The 14386-nt window shown below is 32.1% G+C and overlaps 1 protein-coding gene across 1 annotated transcript; it reads left to right on the plus strand.

Moving 5' to 3' along the window:
• The first annotated feature begins 10073 nt into the window (after positions 1-10073).
• LOC114315675 (uncharacterized) lies at positions 10074-14353 on the plus strand. The gene is made up of 2 exons (XM_028262291.2): positions 10074-13084; positions 13611-14353. The coding sequence occupies exons 1-2, from the start codon at positions 10198-10200 to the stop codon at positions 14069-14071; spliced, it is 3348 nt and encodes a 1115-aa protein (XP_028118092.2). The 5' UTR covers positions 10074-10197; the 3' UTR covers positions 14072-14353.
• The last annotated feature ends 33 nt before the right edge of the window (positions 14354-14386 follow it).

Here is a 14386-nt window from a genome sequence, read left to right on the forward strand (position 1 = left end):
ACACAGAAGGATATGCTTGCTGTTGCAGACCAAATCCAAGACCTGGAGATTAAAATCAAATATTTAAAAATGTGTTATGACCACCAACAGACAATCCAGGAGACTCCTCCTATACCCGATTATGCTTACAGCCTTAAAAATGTAATTAACAGGATTCAAACAAAACCTCTTTTAGAACAACCGACAACACTTCAGGATTTAAAAATGGAAATTAACATTTTGAAAACAGAAGTAAAACATTTGCAAACTGCCAGTGAAGCAAATACTAAAGATATTAAAACTCTCCGTCAACAATTAAAACAACAAACAGAAACCACCATTAAACTTAATGAACAAAAATCTGAACCTGAATCCTCTACTCCGTATTTATTACTTGTGAATCAAGTAACCTTTCAGAAATGGTACATTAAAATCTCATTTTTAATAAAACCAGATTTTATGATTAAAGATGCTATTGCCTTGGTAGATAGTGGAGCAGATATGAATTGTATCCAAGAAGGTATAGTCCCAACCAGATATTTTGAAAAGACTACCCAAAGTCTAACCAGTGCCAGTGGAAATTCTCTCCAAATCAGATATAAAGTTCCAGAGGCATATATTTGTAATCAAGATTTATGTCTTCCAACATCTTTCGTTTTAGTCAAAAATCTTGCTACAAATATTATCCTAGGTACTCCATTTTTGTGTCTTTTGATGCCTATACAGAAAATAGACCAAACAGGAATTTATTCCCAATTACAAGGAAAATCAGTTATTTTTGAATTTATCACACAACCGTATACCAAAGAATTAGATCAGATCAGGGATCTAGTTACTTGTAAACAGAATCAGATAAATTTGTTGCAAAAAGAAGTTCATTTTTTAACAACAGAACAAAGGTTACAGCAACCATCTTTCTAATAGAAAATTAAGTTAATTGAATCAGAATTTCAAACAGAAGTTTGTGGTAATGTTCCTAATGCTTTTTGGAACCGAAAAAAGTATACTGTCACATTACCCTATGAACCAGATTTTGATGAAAAATATATTCCAACCCGGGCTCGTCCCAGCCAAATGAAAAAGGAATATATGGAAATGTGTAAAACAGAAATTCAAAATCTTCTTGATAAAAAATTAATCCGACCAAGTCACTCCCCGTGGAGTTGTACCGCTTTTTATGTTAATAAAAATGCTGAAATTGAAAGAGGCATTCCCCGCCTTGTAATCAATTACAAACCGTTAAATGATAAATTAAAATGGATTAGGTATCCAATTCCGAACAAAAAAGATCTTTTGGATCGATTACAGGATGCAATTATTTTCTCTAAATTTGACCTTAAATCAGGATATTGGCAAATTGAAATTGCTGAACAAGATAGGTACAAAACCGCTTTTACAGTACCCTTTGGGCATTATGAATGGAATGTTATGCCATTTGGTTTAAAAAATGCCCCATCAGAATTCCAACATATCATGAATGATATTTTTAATCCTTATACAGAATTTACTCTTTCCTATATTGATGATGTTTTAATTTTTTCTTCATCAATTAACCAGCATGTTAAACATCTTAATATCTTTAAGAATGTTATCATCAGAAATGGTTTGGTTATTTCTGCCCCTAAAATGCAGTTATTTCAAACTACTATCAGATATTTAGGTCATAATATTTCCAATGGCAGTATTATACCTATTAACCGTAGCATGGAGTTTGCTTCTAAATTTCCTGATGAAATTAAAGACAAAACTCAATTACAGAGATTTTTAGGCAGTCTCAATTATGTTCGAGATTATTATCATAATTTATCTGCCGATGCTAACATTTTGTATACCAGGTTAAGGAAGAATCCTCCACCATGGTCTCCAGAACATACTTTAGCAGTACAACGTATCAAAGCTAAAGTTCAACAGTTACCATGTTTACAGTTACCAAACCCCAATTGGAAGAAAATTGTTGAAACTGATGCTTCAAATGAAGGTTTTGGTGGTATTTTAAAACAGTTTAATCCCAAAACCCAGAAAGAAGAATTATTACGTTTTCATTCTGGACACTGGAATCAAGCTGCTTTAAATTATCCGACTATTAAACAAGAATGTTTAGCCATTGTAAAATGTGTTATTAAATTCCAGGATGATTTATTAAACCAGCATTTTCTCATCAGAGTGGATTGCTCTGCTGCTAAACAGATATTTAAGCAGGATGTTAAAAACCTTGCTTCTAAACAGATATTTTTAACATGGCAGAGTTATTTATTCAATTTTGATTTTGATATTGAATATATTAAAGGGGAAACTAACTCTTTGCCTGATTTTCTCACCCGTGAATATTTACAGAAATCAGTAAATGACCAGTAAAGGCCAGTGTGGGCGTGGTCGTGGCAGGGGTACTAACCCTCGCTATGATCCATCAGAATTTCCTCCCCTGAGAGGACAAACCAGTAACCCCTCGGCTAAGGATATTCTCCTGAGGCCGGAAGATCCGTATACTCCAAACAGTCTGACAGAGGAAACAGCCCTCTGGATTGAATCTGCCGATGAACAATGGATGTCAGATCCATGGGAGATCAAACGCCGTTACCTTACTACCCAGCAATCTCCCCCTCATTTTGACCAGTACAGGTACATCTATGAACAGATGTTAACAGAAACTGGGGCTGTTGAAATCAAGCATACCCTGCATGATATCAACAAATCTGCTAGCCCTATCCAGTATAGTAAAATTGTTATCCGTCAGATTATGCCCATAACTACTTGGGGCATTCATCCGCATACCACCCGAGATTTGGATCTCAGGAACAAACAGACTAAGTATACCTACTGGGATTACATTGATGCGTTTACCCAGGTCTTTTATTATCAGAATCCGATCAAGAATCATTCTTGGTTTATCCGTGTTCTCCCTGATGTCCTCAAAAACGATGTTCTAAATTGGTTCCTCGTTTGGTGGGATAAATTCGGTCTTTCTTTAGACATTTTACCAGAAAATGTTCGAATCGCATACAATGAATGGCATGTGGCTTATTCTCGTGCATATTCATTTTTAAATAAAAACAGAGACTTATCCATCAGTAAATCTGTAGTTCACTTCAGCATCCGTTTTAGCATCCCATGGATATGGAAGTGGGACTTCACTTGTGATTATCAGAATAAAGTCCCTCGACTAAAAAGAATCTTTTTCGTCAAATGGTGGGATAAAATGGATCTTAAGGATCTTCTTCAGAAAATTCATCAGCATACCCAAGCTTGTTGGGATTCAGTCAAGCAGCCAGTCCTTCCGGCTCCTTCTCCCGTCACCAATCCTTTTCTGCAAATCCAGAAGGAATTAAAACAGAAGTATCCACAGCTATCAGATAGTGAATTGATCGTCAAAAGCATGGATTATCTCAAGGATCAATTTCTGCAATCTGTTGGCCATGAAGATGACGTCTCTATGAGGTCAGGAACCAGTCAGACTCCATCTGAACCCGAGAGCGATCCAGCCGAACACGTGCTTGCTGGAGAATCGCAGGATCCAGAAGATGAACCCCACCTTGGAGATTTCTGGGATTCTTTAACAGCCATTATTGCAGATAAGATGTCCAAGGACAAAAACAGTAAAGGAAAGGGCCCTGCTAAGTAGGAGTCGGCATAACAGACAACCATCTTTTGAAAAAGCAAAAGATTCGTTCCAGTCAAAAGTGCTACAGGAAAAAGGAGATTAATTATTCCGCTCCCCACACCGACAAAGCTAAAGATAAGAGATAAGGTGGAAATATGCCAGTCCTTGGGATGATTGCCATCTGTTAGATTGTAATAATACTTCTTATCTTCTTTGTTCTATAAAAGGGATCTCCTCACCCTTGTTGAGGCAGAACACTTTAGAGTTAGAGTCTTGTTTTAAGTTTTCGTTGTAATCTCTCCCCTCTCTCTCTCTGTAAATATTTGTACTTCTTCAATAAAAAGTTTTTTTTAATGTATGCCCTCTGTTAATCTCTTAGAACAGTTATTAACATATTTAGAATTTTGGCAACATCAGAAACAATACTATCTTAATACACCCGTTGATTTCTATACCCAACAGTATATAGTCGAACGACTATCAGAGTGTGATCAGCGGATAGCCGAGTTGCAAACGTTGATCAACGAGCAGATCTGTGCGTGGGCGGCCAGAAGGCCTCCACCACCACAACAGTAAGGTACATGGGATCATATATGTTGTAATTTATTTCCTTTATACATGTATTATGTTAATGCTTATTCTTGGGTTTGTGCTTGTGTAAGGTATAGTTTAAGGTTAGTGGGACGTCACCCAAGTCGCGTAGGGATTAGGTCGTTTAGCAGTGATTGCGTTGGACCGTTTGATGCCCGTAAGTCGTTTTTTAAATGATTCAATAAAAGTTAACCAATATATTTTTTTAATTATTTAAAAAATAAGAATTCTAGAAAAATAGTATGAGAGTTTTGAACTTCACAAACATAAATTATATACTTTAAAACACTAAGACCTACACATTTTGTTTGATTCTATCTACATCACTAATCTTTGGAGGTTTCATGAATTTTTTCTAATGAAATGTTTGTTTGCTATAATATAGATATATAGATTGGAATATTGATGCATATAAGATTATTAAACATCAAGAGAAAAACAAATCTATGAAAGATGTAGATTAATTCCTATATTTTAGTAGTATAAAAATTCAAATTTATATTTATATTTTAGTTAACTTTCCTTTTCAATTTCTAAATTTAAATTTTTAAATAAATTAATTAACTTTCTTTTTGAAATGTGTAAATCAAGGGATAAAAGTTGTTTAAATTTTTAAATAGATTAACTAACTTTCTTTTTAAATTTAAGTTTTTATATGAATTAATTAACTTTCCTTTTTAAATGTGTAAATCAAGGCATAAAATCTATTTAAAATTTTAAATAGCTTTTATGCCTTGATTTACATATTTCAAAAGGAAAATTAATTAATTCATTTAAAAATTTAAATAGCTTTTATACCTTAATTTACACATTTTAAAAGGAAAGTTAATTAATTCATTTAAAATTTTAAATTTAAAGAGAAAGTTAGTTATCTATTTAAAAATTTAAACAATTTTTATGCCTTGATTTACACATTTCAAAAAGAAAGTTAATTAATTTATTTAAAAATTTAAATTTAGAAATTGAAAAGGAAAGTTAACTAAAATATAAATTTGAATTTGAATTTTTATACTACTAAAATCTAGGAATTAATCTACATCTTTCATAGATTTTTTTTTCTTGATATTTAATAATTTTATATGTATCGATATTCCAATCTATATATTTATATTATAGCAAACAAACATTTCATTAAAAAAAAAAAAATCATGAAACCTCCAAAGATTAGTGATGTAGATAGAATCAAACAAAATGTGTAGGTCTTAGTGTTTTAAATAATATATGTTAGAATTTCTTCAAATGTAATTCTCTTAATATTTATAAACATTTTTTATTGATTGACAAAAAGCATTGTAAATAGTAAAATTATTGTTTTTTTTTTTTTAATCATATTGAGTTATTAATATGTTGAATATTTATACCAAGAATTGTTGGGGAAAAAATCGACTCGAACTAAATTTTCTAAACTCATTTTTAATATTTAATTTAATATTGAAACCCTCAAACTAACTCATACCGATTACAAACCGATAAAGATAATTTTAAATAATCAAGACAACTTTTAATGATTAGGTGAATGTCACATTGGCATAAATATTTAATCAATTAGCTTTCAAGTCACTTCTAATATAGTCCAACACTACAAGTCAATTCTAATCCATTTTCACATAAGAGTTATGACAACAATTTTAAATAAAACAAATTTTTAGGTTTTACAAAATAAGAAAAAATTAGTATATTAAAAAATATAATTTATTACTATCATATGGTAAATTAAAATTACGAAACTTATAAAATGAAATGTATTTATATTTTATTGTAAATAAAATTTTTGTAATTTATTATTTAAATTTTACCAATTAAATTATGACATACAGATTTTTATTAAGAACTTAGAAAATACAATTAATAACATTAGCATAAAAATCTTCTCCTAGTGTAACTCTAATAAAAATTAATAAAATTTAATTGATTATAAATCAATTTTACAACATATTTTAGATAAATTTTATATTATTTTTTTAATTTAAAAACTAATTTTTGATTATTTATTTATACTCGTGCATAGCACGAGTAATATGCTAGTACATATGATAGGAAATTGTGTATAGTAGAATTTCCTTACAAAATCTATATATTATATAAGGAAAATTGTGCTTCTGATGAGGAGCCTTGTGAGAGCTTTAATATTTCATACTAATTTTCTTGATTTTCTTAATTTTAAATAATTAAAAAAAATCTCCACTAACTAGTTTTTATTTGACAATCCCACATTGAAAAAAGAAGAAAAAAATAAATTATTTTACTCATTGTGAGAGTTTCAATATCTCATACAAATTTTATTAAATTTCTTAATTTTAAATAATTAAGAAAATCTCTATTGACTAATTTTTATTTGATAATCCCAATCGGGAAAAGAAGGAGAAAAAAAAGAGTTATTTTACTCATATAAAGTGAACCTTATATTCTCATCCTATTTGATATTGTAGTGTTGTGCATGTTTCAATTCAATATAATTTAAATTTTAAAATTTTTTAATTAATTAATTATAACTTAGCTGATTAGACTAAATCATTTTTTATTTGATTGATTTGTTAGTTTAACTGTGATTTTAGCAATTTTATCAAAAGTTGATTGATTTGTTTGATTTGAAATAAACTAAAGATTGATCTCATTAAAGATTGAAAGACTGAGATTGCTTGATTAGAAATAAATTTTCTGTCCAAATAATTGTTAATTTTTATTTTATAATCCTACATCTGAAAAAGAGAAGAAAAAAAAAAAGAATTGTTTTACTTATATAAAGTGAATCGTAATAGTATAGTATTGTGTATACTTCAATTCAAAATAGTTTAAATTTTAAAATTAAAATAACATTTAAAATTTTTAATTAATTAATTTTTTTATAAATTGTTTGGTCATTTGACCTAACTGATCAGGTTGAACCATTTTGAATTTGATTGATTTGCCGGTTTAATCGCGATTTCTCGTTCTAATTTTATTAATTTTAAACAATTAAAAAAAATTATTGGCTAACTTCCATTTAACCACATAAAAATAAAATTTTAATTAGTTTATGATTTATTTTATAATCCCGCGACAGGAGAAGAAGAAGCAACAAAGTTTGTTTCATTATCTATCTATATATTATATAAGGAAAATGAGATTTTTAAGGAGAAACCTTCTAAGAGCTCCAAACCTTTGTTCTAAAATTATTAAATTTTCTTAATTTTAAACAATTAAGAAAATTCCCGTTAGCTACCTTCCAATTACTTTTTATTTTACAATCTCACATCGGAAAAAGAAAGAAAAAGTGAATTGTTTCACTTACATAAAGTGAATCTTATGCTCCCATTTATATAATCAAAATGAGATTTTCAATAAGAAGCCCTATGATCAATATTTCATGCTCATTTTTTTGATTTTCTTAATTTTAAATAATTAAGAAAATCTCCATTAGTTAGCTTCCATTTAACTTTTATTTTACAATTCCACATAGACGTTTTGATTTTAAAAATAATTTTGTATGTGATTTTGAAACTCTCATAATATTTAATTTTAAAATAATTACAATCCCACGTCGAGAAAAAAAAGGAAAAATGAGTTATTTCACTTATATAAAGTGTTACAATCCCACATCGGGAAAAGAAAGAAAAAATGAGTTGTTTCACTTATATAAAATGAATCTTATAAAAGAAGTTACCTTCTAGAAGTTTCAAACCCTCATTCTAAAATTATTGATTTTTTTTTTTTAAACAATAAACAATTAAAAAAATTTCCATTGGATAGCTTCCATTTATCTTTTATTTTACAATCCCAAATTGGGGAAAAAAAGAAAAAAGTGAATTGTTATCTTTTATTTTACAATCCCAAATTGGGGAAAAAAAGAAAAAAGTGAATTGTTTGATTTATATAAAGTGAATCTTATGCTCCAATTTATATAAATTATTAAAATTTCTTTCTTTTAAACAATTAAGAAAATCCTCATTGGTTAACATCCATTTAACTTTTATTTTACAATCCTACATCGGGAAAAAAGAAAAAACTGAATTGTTTTACTTATATAAAGTGAATTTTATGCTTCCATTTACACAAGTAAAAGAAGAATTTTAGTGAGAAGCTCTTTAATCAATACTATTTTTTTTTTGATTTTTTTAATTTTAAACAATTAAGAAAATCTCTATTGGTTAGTTTCCATTTAAATTTTATTTTACAATCCTACATAGACGTTTTCATTTTAAAAATAATTTGTATGATATTTTGAAACTCTCATAATATTTAATTTTAAAATAATTACAATCTTACATCGTGAAAAGAAAAAAAAGTAAGTTGTTTCATTTATATAAAGTGAATCTTATACTCTCATTTAATATTATATTATTGTGCATGTTTCAGTTCAAGATAAATTTAAAGGTTTAAATTAATTAATTTTGTTATAAATTAGTTGGTCTTTTAACTTAACCGATTAGGCTAAATCGTTTTCGATTTGACTGATTCACTGGTTTAACCACGGTTTGAAATAAATTAATATTGACTTTATTAAAGATTGAACGATTGAAATTGTTTGATTAGAAATGAACTTTCCGTCCAAACAATTGTTAACTTTTATTTTACAATCTCATATCAGGAAAAGAAGAAAAAAATGAGTTGTTTCACTATATAAACTTTATGCTCCTATTTAATATTGTAATGTTGTGTATGTTTCAATTCAAGACAGTTTAAATTTTAAAATTAAAATAAAATTTAAAAGTTTTAATTAATTGATTTTTGTATAAGTTGGTTGGTCCTTTGACTTAGCCGATAGGGTAAATCGTTTTCGGTTTGACTGATTCGCTGGTTTAATTGCGATTTTAGCAGTTTTATCAAAATATATTGGTTAAATTTGTTTGATTCGAAATAAATTAAAGATTGACCTAATTAAAGATTAAACGGCTAAAATTGCTTGATTTGAAATAAACTTCCGGCCTAAACAATTGTTAACTTTTAAACAATTAAGAAAATCTCAATTAGCTAGCTTTCATTTAACTTTTATTTCATAATTCTACATTGAGAAAAAAAAAAAGAAAAAAGTAAATTGTTTCACTTACATAAAGTGAATCTTATACTCTCATTTATATAAGCAAAATGAGATTTTTAGTAAGAAACCTTATGATCAATATCTCATACTATTTTTATTTTTTTTTGGATTTTCTTAATTTTAAACAATTAAAAAAATCTCAATTGACTAATTTCTATTTAACTTTTATCTTACAAAATATAAAAAAATTAAATATAATTATTATATTTTTATTAAAAAAATGACATCATAATGGAATTTTGTTTTGTTTCTCATTGTGAGTTCCAATAAAATAAAATAAAAAAACCACTCAAATTTGTGTACAAAAACTTCCAAACACAAATTTCATCCACAAAGCAAAATCCAAATTCCACCTACACATTTATTGAAAGAACCCACAGAATACCCACATATGCATCTATAAAATCCAAAATAGCTCAACTGCATCACCGTCTCTCAATTTACAACAATACCGAACATAATAATAGTTGTTTTTTAGGGTTATAAGAATAACTACAAATCACCTTCACGAATGTTTCGGTTTTAAAATAAAAGATTTACATCAAGTCACATTATTTTATATAGTTAATAGCCATTTTTCAATTTTTAATTTATTTTTTATCACATTATCTTTATAGTTTTTTATACATTTAAAAAAAAAAACTAAAAAATCAACTTTTAATTATTTTTCCAAAACAATTCATAATAATTAAAAAATTATTAAATACTATCAAAATATCATGTATGATTATTTACATAATATTTTCGATAAATAAAAAATCAAAACACCTTCTAAGTAAGTGATGAGTTGGTATATCTGCCATAAAGTTTTATGTTACGTAATTTGTTTGAAGCACTATATAAATGATGTCATATGATATTCCGAACAACTAAATAATCATCTATAAAAATTATTTATAAATTTTTTATTTATATATCGTTACTCAATATATATATATATATATAATAATATAAAAAAGCAGAGATTGTTTTATTGGATCCAGGTCTTCTGCTTTTAATCTATAAACAAAACATGGGGTTCCCCCCCTCCTGTCCCTCCAATCCCCAAAAAAAGACCGACTCTTCTTCCCTCTCTGCAATGCCTGCACTCTTCTTCTCCATCACTCTCCTCCTCTCCATACACTCTCTCTTCTTCTCTTCTTGTTCCTCCATTGATGCACAAGGCCAAGCTCTTCTCACATGGAAAACCACTCTAACCAGCTCAACAAATCCACTCAAATCATGGGTTTCCTCAGACCAAACACCCTGCAACTGGGTTGGGATTCACTGCAACTCCAATGGAGATGTGATCAAAATAAGCTTGAAATCAGTAGATTTGCAAGGCTCATTGCCTTCAAATCTCCAACCTCTCAAGTTCTTGAATACCCTTATCCTCTCATCAACCAATCTCAGTGGACCAATCCCAAAACAATTTGGAGATTACAATCAGCTTGTTGTCATGGACATCAGTGATAATTTTCTCTCGGGCGCAATCCCGGTTGAAATTTGCAAATTAGTAAGATTGCAAAGTTTATCACTCAACATGAATTATTTCGAAGGCGAAATTCCTTATGAGATTGGAAATCTTTCGAGTCTTGTGTACTTCACGCTATACGATAATAAATTAAATGGCGAGTTTCCGAGGAGTATCGGGAATTTGAGAAATTTGGAGATTTTACGAGCTGGCGGGAATGAGAATCTCAAAGGTGAGCTTCCATGGGAGATTGGAAATTGCTCCAATTTAATCATGTTAGGCCTTGCTGAGACTGGCATTTCGGGGAATCTTCCTTCATCAATTGGGATGTTGAAGAGAATTCAAACCATAGCAATCTACACAGCAATGTTGACAGGTCCAATCCCGGAAGAGATTGGGAATTGCACTGAGCTTCAAAAGCTCTACTTGTATCAGAATTCAATCTCTGGTTCAATCCCGGGTCGAATTGTGGAGTTGAGAAAACTTCAAAGCTTGTTGTTATGGCAGAACGCAATAGTCGGATCAATCCCATATGAACTCGGAAGTCTAAAAGAGCTCGCGGTTCTTGATTTGTCGGATAATCTTCTTACTGGAACCATACCCACAAGTCTTGGAAATCTTTCAAGGATTCAAGTGATTCAGCTCAGTGTTAACCGGTTGACAGGTACTATTCCTTTAGAACTCATGAATTGCTCGAGTTTGACTCATTTAGAGCTCGATAACAATGAATTTTCCGGGGAAATTCCTGTTTCGATTGGAAAGTTAAGAAACTTGACTTTGTTCTTCGCTTGGCAGAACAAACTAACCGGTAAAATTCCAGAAACTCTATCTAATTGTGAGAATCTTCAGGCATTTGATCTGTCCTATAACACCCTCTTTGGTACCATACCAAAACAAATTTTCTCATTGCAGAATTTGACAAAGTTGCTGCTGATTTCCAATGATTTATCGGGTTTTATACCGCCTGACATTGGAAATTGCACAAACTTGTATAGGTTTCGAGTGAACGACAATAGGCTTTCGGGTACTATTCCGTTGGAGGTTGGAAATTTGAGGAATTTGAATTTCGTTGACATGAGTAAAAACCGGTTTTTAGGTGGAATTCCTAGCTCGATTTCCGGATGTGAGAATCTCGAGTATCTTGATCTCCATTCGAATGGGCTGACCGGTTCTCTGCCTGATAATTTGCCCGAAAGTCTACAATTTGTCGACTTTTCAGACAATAGGCTTACTGGTCCAGTAACACCTAGTGTCGGTTCATTAACCAAATTAACGAAACTCAATCTCGGGAAGAACCAACTTTCCGGGATGTTTCCAGCAGAGATCCTGTCTTGTTCCAAGCTTCAAATGCTTGATCTCGGGAACAATGGCTTCTCAGGCGATATTCCGAAAGAATTGGGTCAAATTCCATCGCTATCAATCGCTCTCAATCTAAGTAGTAACCAGTTCAAAGGCGAAATCCCACCTGAATTCTCAGGTTTAACCAAGCTTGCAATCCTTGATCTCTCCCACAATAACCTCGCTGGAAACTTAACCGCCCTCGCGAGCCTCCAAAACCTCGTCTCCCTCAATGTGTCGTTCAATGACTTCTCCGGTGAATTGCCCAACACCCCGTTCTTTCGCAAACTCCCGATCACCGACCTTGTTGGAAACAGTGCCCTACACATCCCCGGTGGTGGCGGGATTGCAACCCCCGCGGACAGAATGGGTCCCACTGGACACGTCAGGTCAACTATGAAGCTAGCGATGACGATCCTAGTCAGCACCAGTGCGGTACTAGTCCTACTTGCAGTTTACATGTTGGTAAAGACCCGTTGGGCCCACCACGGGTCCACGGAAGGCGAAACATGGGAATTGGCATTGTATCAAAAAATGGATTTTTCCATTGATGACGTGGCCCGGAATTTGACGTCACCAAACGTGATCGGAACCGGAAGCTCCGGCGTGGTCTACCGGGTGACAATTCCTAGTGGAGAAACATTGGCAGTAAAGAAAATGTGGGGATCAGAGGAATCAGGGGGTTCGTTCTCTTCAGAAATTCAGACACTTGGATCAATCAGACATCGGAACATTGTTCGCCTTCTGGGTTGGGGCTCAAACCGGAATTTGAAGCTGTTGTTCTATGACTACCTTCCTAATGGAAGCCTAAGCTCAGTCCTACACGGTGGCGGTGCCGCCACCGGAAAGGGTGGAGCAGAGTGGGAGACTAGATATGATGTGGTGTTGGGAGTGGCACATGCTTTAGCATACTTGCACCACGATTGTGTGCCTCCAATTATACATGGTGATGTCAAGGCTATGAATGTGTTGTTAGGTCCTCATTTTGAACCATACTTGGCTGATTTTGGGCTGGCTAGGCTTGTCAATGGTGGTGATGGTGATGGTGATTGCTCAAAGCAGAGTCAGAGACCTGTTCTTGCTGGTTCTTATGGGTACATGGCTCCAGGTAAATTACTCAAAAACCAATTATACATCAGCTTATCACGGGATATTTCGTCCCCAATTTTAAGACACTCACAATTGTTCAATTGTGTCTTGCGATTTTTACATGATGTAACGATTATTACCATGTTTGTTTTGTTAGACTAGATTATAAATCCCTTAGATATATGTATTTTTATCCCACTTGTGAAATGTTCCTGGATTAGAAGGAGATTAGTAGAACCCTATCATTTACTATTTTGTTTTGAATCACTAGACATAGATTACATAGTGTAATAACCATAATATGAGGACATTTTAGTTTTTTAATCCCATAATTGGAACTCCTTTAATCCTCTCATTTTGTATCCAAACTCCTCTTCAGGGCTCAATATTTCCAATTCCATGGCCTAATCTGTCCGAACAAATGCAACCTAAGTGTTTTGAGACAGTTAACAGAGGAATTTGGAGAAAGAAGATCTGTCGCTCTGTTTTTCAATTACTAGTTCCTTTTATATTAACCAATTTTGCTTTTGTTTTGGGTATTGTAGAACATGCTTCAATACAAAAAATCACTGAGAAGAGCGATGTATACAGCTTTGGTGTAGTTCTCTTGGAGGTGTTGACAGGAAAGCACCCACTAGACCCAACATTGCCTGGGGGTGCACCCATGGTCCAGTGGGTCAGAGACCACTTGCACTCAAAGGGTGACCCTGTTGACATTCTTGATCCAAAGCTCAGAGGCATGGCTGACCCACACGTCCATGAAATGCTCCAAACACTGGCAGTTTCATTCCTCTGTGTCAGCATGCGGGCCCACGACCGTCCTATGATGAAGGATGTTGCCGCGATGCTCAAGGAGATTCGGCACACTGATCCTGTAAGACCGGAGTCAAAATTCTTGAAAGGAGGTTTGTTGGATGTGCATGCATCGCCACCTGCTCGGAATGTGGTTTTCGAGGGAATTGGATCTTCTAACTGTTCTTTTGCCTTCTCTGATGATTCAATCTAATTGAGGTTTCAATGGAAATGCTACCAATTTTGTGCATATTCAGTAGTACAGTACAATCCTTTAGAGCAGGGCAGGGCAGGGCAGGGATATTAGAGGAGAAAATATAGTAATTCCATGTCAATCATATTATCTAGCAGGAAAAGTGTAATTTTGTGTTTTGTATCTTGCTGTAGATTGAATAACTACTATTGTATTAAATTTGTATTAAGGGATGTAAAAAAAAAAAAAAAATGCAACAGTTGATGACGATTGTAAAAGCAGCATTATTTTGTACTCGGAAAAGACATTTAAAAAGTCTCTAGAATTCAAATTTAT

Source organism: Camellia sinensis, chromosome 7 (genome assembly GCF_055761805.1).
Source record: "Camellia sinensis isolate YWXY chromosome 7, ASM5576180v1, whole genome shotgun sequence".
NCBI classification, from domain to species: Eukaryota; Viridiplantae; Streptophyta; class Magnoliopsida; order Ericales; family Theaceae; genus Camellia; species Camellia sinensis.

What these genes read in the sequence shown, in the direction of transcription:
- LOC114315675 (XM_028262291.2), top strand. Translation starts at nt 10,198, where the DNA reads ATGGGGTTCCCCCCCTCCTGTCCCTCCAATCCCCAAAAAAAGACCGAC. An exon ending in TTATGGGTACATGGCTCCAG is followed by an intron (nt 13,085 to 13,610) that starts GTAAATTACTCA and finishes TGGGTATTGTAG; the next exon opens with AACATGCTTCAATACAAAAA.